At 47.1% G+C, this 14,498-nt stretch overlaps 1 protein-coding gene across 2 annotated transcripts in view; it reads right to left on the bottom strand.

Moving 5' to 3' along the window:
- The window catches only part of LOC126535283 (uncharacterized), a 110,674-nt gene extending 98,187 nt beyond the window's left edge, over window positions 1-12,487 (bottom strand). For both annotated transcript variants that reach the window (XR_007600473.2, XM_055073092.1), the window contains exon 1: window positions 12,361-12,487. Coding sequence is in view for 1 of the 2 variants with exons in the window: in XM_055073092.1 (XP_054929067.1) it covers window positions 12,361-12,474 (114 nt within the window). In the remaining variant the exon portion in view is untranslated. The remainder of the gene's footprint in view (window positions 1-12,360) is intronic.
- Window positions 12,488-14,498: the final 2,011 nt, after the last annotated feature.

Genomic DNA, 14,498 nt, shown 5'->3' with positions numbered 1-14,498 from the left:
TTCTTTGCAGGTACGTTAGACAAATCTGCGAGTGATATTATGGAAGTACGTCGGACATTTCTCGTTCGTTTTGCCATGTTCCACATTTGGATACGAGGGGTACCAGCACGCTGAACCGCTAAATACGTTTCTCTCGCGTCAGCGCTTATTTTGGGTGCTGTGGTGCAGCGTGCCTGTTTTGGGGCAGCCAGTGCAGGGAAACCTGGGCAGCATTGCTGTAGCAACCGTGAAATTTGCTTCTCTAACGTCGATGCGCGCTCGCACAGCAACTGAAGAAAAGACGCACAAAGCATAATTACAGCGGTCGGTAAGCAGGTAAGATTACTAGAAATTTAAACGCAGCCTAATGACGAAGCTATTTTCTTGTACGCCTTCACTGAAACGCGACTACGAGAATGACAGCAGTCGCCTCTCACTGGAAAAATTGTCTGGGATGGTTGCAACAGTATGGTTGGTTTGAGGAAAGGCAGAGGTGTAGCCAGGCTAATTAGGCGAGGTATGAAGTTCGAAATGGTAAAAAAGACACGTTGGATTAGCGGCACCTGAGAAGGAAGAAAGGTGCGGCTTCGGATAGCTTACCTGTGTACAGGTAGTGATAACAAATAATAAAAAGATTGAGCGCATTTGCGGCGATACTTGTGAGTTCAGGAAATTGGTCCTGACCGTATCAATAGGATATATGAATGCGCACATGGAGTATTTAGACGGGTATGCTGATTACAGGGGTTCTCTAATGCGGGTTCTGTGCGATTCACCGAACTTCGTAGTAGTTAACAAGGAGAATAAATGTCACCGGTAATAACGTGGTATTGCGCAAAAGGCAGTCTTTTATGGATTTCGCCTAGACCTCAGAAATGGTCCATGCACGACTACACCAAATGACCGTAGATTGCCATGGAAAGCATACCCTTGGTAGCGATTATATAGGATAACTCCATGACTGCTGTCGAAACCTCAGCAGTCATGGAGGCATTACGGAATTAGGGTGTAGACGATGCGTATGTAAAAATACTGAAAGATATCTATGTGAGATATCTATGTGTATGTGAGAGATACCAATGCAAAACATGAACAAATAGCATCAAAACTTCTAAAAAATGAATGAAAAGCAAATAACTGATATTCCAAAAAATTCATGAGCTCTTCCACTCTGTGAAGGCGGATTACCAGCGAAGCTCTTTAGCGCACAATATAGAGGCGACACAGACTTTGGAACTATGGTATGAAAATGTTGTGGGAATTTATAAGCTATTCTTTGTCATCTGTACACGATCATCATCATGTGGGGTTCATATGGAGTTCTTCTTCATCATCGCTTCTGGAGCTGGCTCTGGAGTGTGATCCGTGCTGTGGGCGTGGTCGGTTCGCCGCATCTTTGACGCGGAATAAACGTCATGACAACTGCTGCGTCACAAGTGGTGGAGTCTGCTCTTCAGTCCTCCCTCCTCTGACTCCCCGCTCAACCTCCTCGCGCTTCGATCGGGTCAGCGATTGTGCCAGCTGTCCGCCAGCATGTCGCTGGACGAGCCAACAGTCACTTCTACTTCCACCATCTCGGCCTTGGAAGAAAGCTAACATGATCCTAATCCATAAGAAACGGGACGCCAAAGACTTGAAAAATTATAGACCGATCAGCTTACTCTCAGTTGCCTACAAACTATTTATTAAGGTAATCGCAAATAGAATCAGGAACACCTTAGACTTCTGTCAAGAAAAGGACCAGGTAGGATAACGTAAAGGCTACTCAGTAGACCATATACACACTATGAATCAGGTGATAGAGAAATGTGCGGAATATAACAAACATTTATATATAACTTTCATTGATTACGAGAAAGCGTTTGATTCTGTCGAAACCTCAGCAGTCATGGAGGCATTACGGAATCAGGGCGTACACGAGCCGTATGTAAAAATACTGGAAGATATCTATAGCGGATCCACAGCCACCTGTAATCCTCCATAAAGAAAGCAACAAAATCCTAATAAAGAAAGGCGTCAGGCAGGGAGATACAATATCTCCGATGCTATTCACAGCGTGTTTTCAGGAGTTATTCAGAGACCTGGATTGGGAAGAATTGGGGATAAGACCTAATGGAGAATACCTTAGTAACTTGCGATTCGCTGATGACATCGCCTTGCTTAGTAACTCAGGGGACCAACTGCAATGCATGCTCACTGACTGGGAGAGGCAAAGCAGAAGGATGGGTTTAAAAATTAACTGCAGAAAACTAAAGTAATGTTTAACAGTCTCGGAAGAGAACAGCAATTTACAATAGGTAGCGAGGCACTGGAAGTGGTAAGGGAATACATCTACTTAGGGCAGGTAGTGACGGCGGATCCGGATTGTGAGACGGAAATAATCAGAAGAATAAGAATGGGCTGGGGTGCGTTTGGCAGGCATTCTCAGATCATGAACAGCAGGTTGCCATTATCCCTCAAGAGAAAAGTGTATAATAGCTGTGTCTTACCAGTACTCACGCACGGGGCAGAAACCTGGAGGCTTACGAAAAGGGGTCTATTTAAATTGAGGAATACGCAACGAGCTATGGAAAGAGGAATGATTTGTGTAACGTTAAGGGATAAGAAAAGAGCAGATCGGGTGAAGGAACAGTTGAAATGAAGAAAAAGAGATGGGCATGGGTAGGACATGTAATGAGGAGGGAAGGTGACCGATGGTCAATAAGGGTTACGGACTGGATTTCAAGGGAAGGGAAGCGTAGCAGGGGTCGGCAGAAAGTTAGGTAAGCCTCTCCCTATTAGGTTGTCAGTGGGCACCAGCGTTATCCCCATCTGTTTGCTGGACTTCGCGGTGAAGACGTCGAGGATTGGCTGGACGACTATGACTGTGTGAGTTCCGCTAACCGTTGGGACGATGCGTTCAAGCTACGTCCCGTCGCCTTTTATCTGACAGAAGTAGCGAAGACTTGGTTTTTCAACCATGAGATTGATTTCACGAAATGGGGCGCTTTCAAACAGCAGCTCCACAAGATCTTCTGCACACCGGCTGTTCGTTCCACCCTAGCAAGAAAAGACGCTCGACACCCGCAAGCAACAACTCGGGGAATCTTATATGTCATACATCGAAGATGTTCTTGCTCTCTGTCGGCGCGTGAGCATGGCCATGACCGAATCTGACAGGGTTCGCCACATGCTCCAAGGCATCGGCGCTATTCCTTGCAATTGTTTAGCCATCAATAACCCCGCTACCGTCGCTGATATCGTCGCTACTTGCCAGTGCCTAGATGAACTCGGATCAGTACGGTTGCAGCCAGACAGCACTGCAAACACTACCGCCGATGACCCTACTTTACGACCAGTGATACGCGCAATAATTCGAGAAAAGCTACAGTATCTTGGCTTAGCCGCAGAACCTATGCCTTCTCATGCCTCGGCTACCAATCTGCGAGACGGTATCAAGGAGGAATGGGCATCCATGGCTGGGGCAGCGTACACGGACCCTCTAACCCCCACGGCCCCACCAACGTACGCACAAGTAGCCGCAGTTAATCCACTCATCATTCCACCGATGCCCCCAAAACCAACACCGGCCCATATGGCTTCCACGATTACCAACGCACCTACCTAAACGGGCTATCCACAGTGGCGCCCTCCTCGTCCAATCTGCTACTACTGCGCCTATCATGGCCACATAGCACGCTTTTGCCGCAAGCGCCAGCAAGACGAGCGTCGCGGATATGACGTATACGAACGGGATGACTTTTTGCCCGGAGCTACTTTCCAACGTCTAGGGAGCTTCCATGACCAACGCCGTCCTTATGGTCCACCGCGCGGACGCTCTCCATCGCCTACTGTAGCATCCGAGACGGCTCAGACGTACCGTCCTGCGAGACGCCGCTCGCCGTCGCCCCTTCGCCGCTCTACGTCCCCACTGAGACCTGCTTCTCAATTCGCCGAGCGTCGTCCGGAAAACTGAATTATGCAGCTTTTGGAGGAAAAGCTGCATCGAACGACAGGACAGAAATTCCTCCATCGTGTCCGTGCAATATAATATTGGTTGTAGTCGAAGGTGTACAAGTGGCAGCTTGTGTTGGAAGTTAAAGTGTTTTAGTAATTCACCGTGAATTGTGTCGGACTTCGGAAAGTTACGACCCCCTATGATGGACCTACGCTACTCGCTGCTCAAGGTGCTGCCATTTGACCTATCGCCGTGTGCACTGTTCGTATTTCCATCGATGGACTTCTGCATTACGTACAATTTGCAGTGCTAAGTCCTCGTGCACAGCAGCTCATATTGGGATGGGATTTTCCTTCTACGGCCGCCGCCTCCATCTGCTGCGGGCAACGCGTTCTGCACATTACCGACACGACCTATTCCCTTCATGCAGATTACGCACCACTTCACTTGCTTGCTGCAGAAGATACCGCGCTACCTCCTCGCCATCAAAGCATCGTTACCACCACGTATGACGTCACTGACTGCGGCCACGTGCTCGTATTACCATCTGCACGCTGTCTCGCAACAGGGATAGCCTTTGCATCAGGGCTAGTTCGGTTTGATCATGGCTCTGCACTTCTCTACGCTACAAACCTGACATCCGAAAAGATTCTCATATCTAAAGGCACTACATTGGCGTGCGCCACTGCATCGGAGTCTATATCTGTTGTTTCTGTTAAACCAGCTTCCTCTGAAGTTCCTTGTACCGGACGGGCCGCATCTCCTTCATCTCTTGCACCTGCCATCAGTTCTGACCTGACACCTTCGCAGTCACAACAACTGCTTGCTTTGCTCCAAAAACATGAAGCTTTGTTTGACGCGCATTCAGCTTAGTTGGGAAAGACTTCGATTACGACGCATCGAATAGAGACAGATGGTACATCCATCGTGCGCCGTAGACCATATCGCGTATCGCTAGCCGAGAGGAAAGTCACTGACGAGAACGTCACTGACATGCTTCAAGGGAACATAATACGCCTCTCTGCTAGCCCTTCGTCTTCCCCCGTTGTTTTGGTTCGAAAAAAAGACGGCTCTGTTCGATTTTGTGTCGACTACCGAGCACTTAACAAGATCACACGCAAGGATGTATACCTTATGCCGCGAATGGAAGATGCCTTTGAATCCCTGCAGAGTACCGAGTACTTCTCCAGCATCGATCTGCGTTCCGGCTACTGGCAGATACCTATGCACGAGGGCGATACAGGGAAAACAGCGTTTTATACACCAGAATGGCTCTACGAGTTTAATGTCATGCCATTCGGCCTCTGCAATGCGCCCGCAACGTTCGAGCGCATGATTGACACCGTTCTTCGCGGCCTAAAGTGGAAGGCTTGCTTGTGCTACCTGAACGATATTGTTATTTTCTCGTCAACCTTCTCTCAGCAGCTGTAACGTCTGGGTGAAGTTCTCTCGTGCCTTGCCAACGCTGGACTTCAGCTAAACACCAAGAAATGCCATTTTGCGAGCAAGACGATCAAGGTACTAGGTCACATTGTGAGGAAAGATGGCATTCGTCCTGATCCTGAGAAGCTTTCGGCAGTTCAGCACTTTCCTCCTCCCGAAAACACCAAAGATGTGCGTAGTTTCTTAGGCCTCGCTTCCGATTCATACGAGGCTTCGCCTCAATAGCGTCACCTCTGCACAAATTACTGGTTCTTATGTTTTCTTTGTGTGGTCTCCCGAATATGAATCTGCGTTCGCCCATCTGAAGCTCGCTCTAACATCTGAACCAGTACTACGCCATTTTTATGAAGCTGCTCGTACCCTCCTGCAAACGGATGCTAGTGGTCACGGCATTGGTGGCATTCTCCTACAGCGAGTGGACGCTTTAGGTGAGAGTGCTGACAAACGCTGAAAAGAATTACACCATCATGGAGCAGGAATGCCAGCTATTATTTGGTCTGTGCAGTAGTTGCGACCTTATCTTCAAGGTCGCCATTTTACGATCGTTACACACCATCTTGCATTATGCTGGCTTTCAGCGCTGAAGAACTTGTCTGGACGACTTGGTCGGTGCATTCTTCGTCTGCAAGAGTACCACTTTACTATTACCTACAAGTGCGGAAAAAAAACACCAGGATGCAGACGCGCTTTCTCGCTGTTCACTTCCTACGACACCATGCAATGGACCTCAAACTACCATCCGTGACAAGCTTTCGCACGATCCCTCCTTGCATGCTTTCTTGTTGGCCACTGTCGACGAGATGCCTCCACACGACAACAAATCCTTCCAATCTCATCAACTTGCCCACTCTTACTGTCGGCGCATCATAGACCACCTTCAAGGAGCTTCGCGCCCGCCTAACGCCCGCTTTGGTCGACAGCTGACGCAATTTAAGATTGACAACCGCGTCCTATACAGTCATGTCTATCACCCTGACGGTCAACGCTGGTTTGCTGTCCTGCCATGCTCTCAACGTACTCAGGTCCGGCAGGCTTCTCACGGCAACATGAGCGCTGGTCAACTTGGTTTCCAGAAAACCTATGACCGCATCAAAGGTCGCTTCAACGGCCTGGCTTGTCCGCCAGTGGAGCGAGGTATGTCGCTTCCTGCGCCCTATGTCCGCGTTGAAAGCTCCCTACATCAGCTCCAAGCGGACAACTGCAACCGGTTGCTTGTCCGTCGCAACCATTTGAGGTCGTTGGCATTGACCTGTACGGTCCTCTTCCGGTGACTCTCACCGGCAAACGATGGTTTGGGACAGCCGTTGATCACTTGACTCGCTACGCCGAAACAAATGTGAGTTCTGCGTCAGCCTCTGAAGTTGCTGCATTCATACTTCAATCCTTAACACTGCGTCATGGTGCTCCTCGCGTCCTCCTGAGCGACCGCGGAAAAGCATTCCTCTCCCAACTACTAGACAAAGTACTCAGAGTACTCACCCACAAGCCTACCTCCAGTTACCATCCGCAAACCAACGGCCTCACAGAGCGATTTCATCGCACGCTGTCGGACATGCTAGCTATGTACATCGAACCGGATCACAGAAACTGGAACGCAAATTTGCCATTCGTGACTTTTGCGTATAATGCCGCCGTTCAAAGCACGACCAGTTACTCGCCATTCTACATTGTCTGTGGTCGTTCGCCCTCTTCCTGTCTTGACGTCTCTTTCTTCGCGCCAACTGTCCATCAATATCCCTCCTCCTGTGAAGAATATGTGTCCCGCATTCTGCGTTGTCGCCAGCTCGCCCGCATTAACAACGAAGTACGGCAACAGGACCGCAAGCAGCATTACGACGCCTGTCATCGCGTCGCGTTTCCGTTCTGGCGAGGAAGTGCTACTCCGGACACCAGTTCGTACTCCTGGCTAGTCTGACAAGTGTCAGCTTCGGTTCATCGGCCCCTACAAAGTCTTGGAGCAGACTTCTCCGGTTAACTATCGCCTGCTACCAGTTAGTTTTTCAAATGACCGCCGCTGCCGCGCCGCTGAGGTTGTCCACGTTTCCCGTATGAAGCCTTTCACGAGGCGTTTGCCGCCCCTTTGAATTGCGGCCAGGATGGCCGCTCTTGTGCGAGGTGACATTAGTGTGGGAATTTATAAGCTATTCTTTGTTATATGTACATGATCACCATCATGTGGGGTTCATATGGGGTTTTTCTTCATCATCGCTTGTGGGGCTGGCTCCGGAGTGTGATCCGTGCTGTGGGCGTGGTCGGTTCGCCGCATCTTTGACGCGGAATCAACGTCGTGACAACTGCTGCTTCACAATATTTATTGTCCTGATCTGTGGTAATCGTGACGATATAGTACGCACAGACATTCGCGTATGACGTCAATTAATTAACCTTTCCATAAAGCAAAACAATGAATGATCCAGACCCCTTAAGCTATGGCTCATACCAATGTAAACGCGGCCTCCCCATTACAACGACTGAAGACAAGTGAAATTCTACGCTGGGATGGTGAGCGGCAACGGAGCCAGCTGTATGATGAAGACGACGACGCTCAAGCCATAGCTCATGATTCTAGTTTTTTGCACATTGATGTCGTTTTCGTACCATGCGCTGTCACACACATTGCAGGTAGAGCTGAACTGACGACCAAGGAAGTCTTTTCAGAGCTTCGCGTTCCCACCCTTGAACTCATCCACGTTTGCCCCTTGACGCCAAAGAGGCTTCGCGCCATTCTCTGACTCATGGTATGCTTCGTCGGTTCTCGTTAGTCGCGTACATCCCGTCGCGCGGGCACGCTCGTCGGCCACTGCATTAGCGTCCACACGCCGTCGACGATCACGCTCGCGTCGCACTCGAAAGAGCTATTGATTATGACATTTTTTTTTGCACAACTGAGCAATCTCTGGAAGAAGAAAACAACGACGAACGCGCGAGCAGTGGCACGAGTGCGTTCGTGCGGTTATGCCGAGGGGCGCCAATCAAGAAGACGACGGCGTTCGAACAGCTACCGATGATAATTTCTACTCGCATATGTCAAGAAAACCCGGATCTGAGCCATATACAGCTTCTCTGTAAAGACATAGTGATGAAAATAGGGGCGCTTCCTAGAACGGCTAGGGAATATAGGGAAATAATTGACGTTACGCAACAGGAAACAAGACAGGCATGGCAAACAAATGTTAATCAATTGGAAAGAAAAAAACACGCAAGTGCTCAAAAAAGTAAACAAAGCAAGTTTAAAGAGCTGCACCAAGCATCTATGGATGATCGAGAAGCATAAAGTTGGGATTACATGAAGAAGAGGTGCCCCTTAGGTGCAACAAATGCCGAAAGAACAAAAGGGAGGGAGCTTCATGAAAGAATTTCGCGAGAGAGAAAACTGAACAAGTTACCGTTGGGTGCATGCAGTGGCAAAAGAAACAAAGGCGCACCAAACAGATTATGGAACCATGTAAGAGAACTCAGAACTTCAACTGAAATTCGCAAACTGTCATAAGAGATGAAGATGGTAACATAATGAAAGGAGACGATGCACTTCGGTACGAGGACATGGTATTAGGTATAAGGGCGGTACGAATATTTGTTCAGACTCAAAGAGATCAGGCAACAACAGGGACGCCTGAAAGATCAAAATCTAGCACAAACATTTTACTAGAGAATATCCGAAGAAAATGTTCCTAATAACAATGCCACAGGAGTTGGTAAAATGTTAATACAGCTAATCAAAAACGTGAGTCAAAAGACCAAGGCAGTTCTCTATACTGCCATAGAGCAGATGATTAAAACGGAGAACATTTTCGTGGGTTAGGGTCAAACTAAGATGAAGCTCATCTACCAGGGTAGAGGTGATCTGAATATTGCGAGACAGCTGCATGTATCGGGAGTTTCAGGAAATTTATAGATAGTTGTATCCGCTGCCTGTTTTTACTGAATCGTGAGTATTCTGATCATAGGTATTCAAGACGCGAATGTGCTGTACTTTGTGGAAGACACGCTGGCACCAGCCAATGCTCGGAACCTTCGATCCCTCATGTATAAAAGCCGATGCGCTTGACACGTAGGTCAGATTCCGACAATCGCCGACTCTGCTTGGCACTATCGTTCTAAATTTAGTGTACAGTGTTTTGGTGGGTACAGCCTGCACGCTGAATTTATCGTGGTTATGCTGTTACCTCATGACGGAATGCTTCTAGACGACTACTTTCTTTGGAACTCAAGAGCCATCACTGACTGGGGTTTGCAAGCATTTGCCTTGTCTGTTCCACAAATGTTACAGAAGGTTCACCTCATTAGGGAGCAAGCACTACAGGCTTTATTACGAAAGTTAGTTCGAGTGGACGGACATGGCAGTTCCAGTGACAAACATTGTGTCATGGTCATCACAGGGACAAAGCTGTTGTACGACCACTATGCTGTCATTGTGCGGCCATGGTTGCCGATGCATAAAAAGTAGTAAGCAAGGTTTTCTGACGAACTCATCATCCCAAGCCAGCATGTTTCCATCTCAGATGACACTGGGAATCGTAAAAGAAGCATGTGGAATAGAGGACATTGAGCTCTCTGTGGAATAATTTCAACAGATCCTCTAAATTTCATGCGTGCCTTCTTCTGAAGGCATTGATGAACCACCAGATTATGCAGTTGTTGACTCGCAGCATCGCTCAATCGAAATTGACGCCGTCAACTTTAACATTGAAACAACGCTATCCTCAAGTGAGCTGCAGGTCGTGAAATAGTTGTTGGCGTGGCATGCTGTTTGCTTTGGACACACAAGTACGGATGTAGCCTCCTCGAAGTCGAGCAAGATTTGCAAGGACGGATGCGAAGCCTTTCTTCAAACTACCTCTCAGATTGTCTCCTGCACAGCGTTACCTCGTCAATCGAGGACTTCGTAGATGCGAACACAGTCCTGCCTTCTCGGACGTGACAATGCGCATCAACGTCGATTATCGAGGGCTCAACGCAGTGACTGAAGATTTCGTTTAGCTTTTTCCAAGGTTTGAACATGTCCTGCAGGCGCTCATCAGGAGGAAGTACCTTTGTTTCATAGACTAGGTGTCTAGTTTTTAACAGATAGCCACTCATCCACAAGACATGCACAAGACGGCTTTTCTTACAACTTGGGGTCTTTATCAATTTCTAACGATGCCGTTTAGCCTTAAAGGTCCTCCCACGTCTCAAGGAGCCATGGCTACAAACACTGACAGAATTAGGCATGACAATGGTCTCCTCTATGTGGATGATAGCGTAGTCTTCAGTCGGACGTTTGAGGACTAGGTTTCCATCTTGACAGACATCTTTTGAAGGTTCTAGAAAGCACCTTTGAAGTTTAAACCAAGAAGTGTTGCTTTTGTGCTCCTCTTAATTACAGTGGGCATGTTGTCACAAAAGATGGTTACGTCCTGACCGGTCGAAACTGGCATCTGTTCAGGTGTTCCGGCCTCCTCAAGCCATGCAGGAACTCCAGTCGTTGATGGAGCTTACGGCATACGTCAAGAAGTTTTTAGGCACCGAAAGACCCCAGACCTTCTAGAATTGAAGTTATTGATTTTAGACGCACTGAAGGAAAATGGAGAGACGAGCTAGTTGGTGAACATTCGTCATTGAAACTTAAACGCAAACTGAGACAAGTACAAGAGAGGGCAACGACACCAACGCTTTGGTGTACTGCGCGTCTGAAATTAGTGACAGCAAAACCATGCAGGTTCACAAAGGCCGTTTGAGCGTCGCAGACCACCTGACAAGAGGTTCCTGCACGTTCTGCTTTTCGCTAAGATATATCATTTGCTTGCGTCGTTTAAATTTTTTACGGCGTTGTTGAACAGGGATATTTTTTAAAGGTAAAATGGCGTCACTAAAAATCCTCCTAGCAGTTTATAGCTGTCTGCTGTAAGATAGCTTCACAGATACAGCCAAAGTTTCTCCTATTTTATATGCCATGGGTGTATGTGTGAAACGTATCTTTGCCCAAAGAGCACCAACTTTATATGTGGTGCAACGCACACTTCACTGCAGCACACCAGTTATGCGGAACAAGACACAAGTAAAAAATATACGAGCGCACTGTCTAGAAATGCTACTGGAACCTAAGTGGAACGATAACTGGATCATGCAACACCGCCTCCTCCCCTTTACTGAGTTCCACATAAGAACGATAAACATAAAGAAAACAGAACGAGCGTTTCACATAAGATCCACTTATATGTCTCGTTCCACTTATTACCACATCGCATCCAGATAAAAATATGTGGATCACCTTTTTAACTGGAACTTATGTGGAACCAGATTAAGAGTGTACATATGCGTTCCAAAAGAATACCCAATATTGCAGATTATGTTCTAAAATATAATAAAGATATAATTAAGTGTGACGATAACGCTTTCGTACTATATTTTAATTATTAAAGCGCGACCGCGAGGAAGTAAGCATAAATAGGGCCAGTTTTAGAACCTTCACGCAAAGAAGTCGCAGTTGTCAACTGTGTGCAGTGTTGCTGGTACCACAAAGTGATTGTACCTCATGACTTGCAATGTGGTATATTGTGCTGCAAAACGCTGAAGAGGATGCTTTTTGAAAATGCGGGTTCCTAAATGTTATAATGTAGCAATAATGAAGTGGGGAGCTGCTTCAAGCTGGATGATTGAATTGACGCACGGGGCAAAAGAAATTTTCGTATACCGAGCACTCATCCAGCATGTGTTTCAAGAATTTCTAAAGGAGCTCTCATATATAAAATAGTAAGTGAAGAGATTGATATATTGCTACATGTTGAGTTTTGTAACAGAAATTGCAGTTATTGTGACTGCCTTTGGTGGCTTTCCACTTGGAGCGCGCCCCTCTACAATGCTTACGGCTATATTTTGATAAATACTTGTATATGAACAATATGTATTTTTTTTTTTAAATTCATAAAAGACAACCTGCCAGCATAGAAAAATGGAAGCATGGCACATTCAGAATGATTGGGCAGTCAGAGTTATTCGAAATATACAGTTAAAAATTTTACCGTTTTCCAGAGATTCGTGCACTTCTCGTGAGTTTCTTCGCCAAGTGCATTCCATGATTCGTCTGCTGCAATAATGACCAAAGCAGCCGCGACAATTGTCAGCATACGAGCCATTTCCCAATTTTCAAGCAAGAAACGATGTGTTGTGAAATGCAAAGGCACTGATTTATATATGCCTCTACGGTTCAATCTCAATGATCCTCAACATAATGATATATGACCATCGTAGAACCTCACGCTCACCTTTTAGTAGACGTCACCCAGTCTTTCTTTTGACGTCTTTGAATGACGAAGGACCTATTCTTCGTGGCTGCATGAACGTAGCTTATTGTTCTTTTCCATCCACAGCATGGGAAAACAGTTAAAGAGAGGGGGGGGGGAAAGGGAACATTAAGCAAATTTCATTGCAGTCATAATAAATATTTGCGATTGAAGAGCGATAGTGCGGGTAGCGATAGTAGTAGTATTAGAACTTCACGAAAAGTAAGGCTGTCATTTTATGCGCAGTATAAGTTCCTACGAATATGCGCTGACTTCATAAACGCGCAGAATTTCTCATAGATTAGGAGGCATCATACCGGGGAATAGCCCCCACAGCCCGTCATCAGAAGCGCACATTCCATGTTGCTGTACCCTCCGCCATTTCCTTGTGCCGCTCCTCTGAAGTTGAGAAGATCAGGTGACCTCCAACAATCGGCATGTGAAAAGCAGCGCCTCACGAAAGTACCCTGCGTCACGCCTTAGTAGGTCCCTCTCGCCAAATGAGGCTTTGAATTCAATTCATAGCAATGGATAAATTAGCAGCGCCCGCTTTTTCTGTATTCCCGTATCTGTTTCTGGTCCCCTCGGATGATGGGTTTCAAGTCCTGCATTCAGAACGCTCTTGTAAACGAGGCGAATGCGCCATTAGATTGAATAATTATCAAGTCGAGAAGCTGCAGAACACAGAGATTTTTATCTGAAGGACCTCAGTTCGAGTTATCGTCCAAGCAACTACATTTTTAGGGCTTAAAGTGTTGCCTTGAACCGACAAAAAGAATTGGGAGAGCCAGTGGGGTTACACTTGTCCGAATAGATCCAAATTAGGAAGATCCATTGTCCTTCATCAAGGACAATTTTTCACCAAACAAAAATTGCCCCGCCCCCCCTCCATGTGCAGTATTGGCCACTTCCTCCATCATTACTCTTTCAAGTAACGCCTCGTACGCAGTCCACAACGCCTGCGTAGCACCTCACGAAGGCGGCGTTCAGAGCTGCGACACAGCAGAGGGTACTAGATATATTTTCGCGGTACAACGCGGACAGAAGTGTGAGAGACGCTCTACAAGAGCAGGAAGGCCTCTGAGAACAAACATAAGAAAGATAGGTCTTCGTCATAGCCAAATCCTGCTACCCCGCTAGATAGAGTCCGTTATTGCCCCCATTGTCCTTGTCATCTGCATAGTGTACACGCGTCATTTGCCCCTTCTTATACCAGCATCGCCCTGATGCTAGACCAGAAATCTCACTTGCCGAAGTGAGGGTCTCTCGTATAAGGTCTCTCGCATTCGCTCACATAAGGCTTTATGCGTAAAACATGCATGAGCCCTGGACGAAGCGGGCGGCACCGCATTCATTTTGGAACAATCGGGAACGATCTTGTATGTGACACCACTGAGTCGCCGGAATACTCGATATGGTCTGAACTATAGCCTTGGTAGCTTCTCGTAGGGGCCTCGTTTCCGTATGGGTGTACGAACCCACTCTCTGTCGTCGACTTCATAGGTTACTGTTGTACAGTGAACATCATGGCGGCCTGCGTCGTAGTCTTGCTGCTGGAAGATCCGCAAGCGCGCAAGCTTCCGAGCCTCTCCTGCGCGTTTCTTAAACACATCGGCGTCCTAATCAATGTAGTCAAAGTCGTGTCGAAGCATCCCATCCAAAGTAGTTCGCACATCCCGTCCCTGAACAAGGGCGAACTGAGTTATGCGCCGTATTTACCCAAACGTAATATAAGGTATCACGACATCCCAATATTTAGGTACAATATCCATGTACATTGAAAGCATGTCTTCAATTGTTTTATTTAGACATTCTTTCAATTAGTTTATTTGTGGGTGGCAGGCGGTTGACTTCCGATGAGTCGTTCCACTTGGCAG

The sequence above is a fragment of the Dermacentor andersoni genome, chromosome 7, assembly GCF_023375885.2.
Source record: "Dermacentor andersoni chromosome 7, qqDerAnde1_hic_scaffold, whole genome shotgun sequence".
In the NCBI taxonomy this organism is placed as follows: domain Eukaryota; kingdom Metazoa; phylum Arthropoda; class Arachnida; order Ixodida; family Ixodidae; genus Dermacentor; species Dermacentor andersoni.
This window is presented reverse-complemented; position numbering and strand designations above follow the sequence as displayed.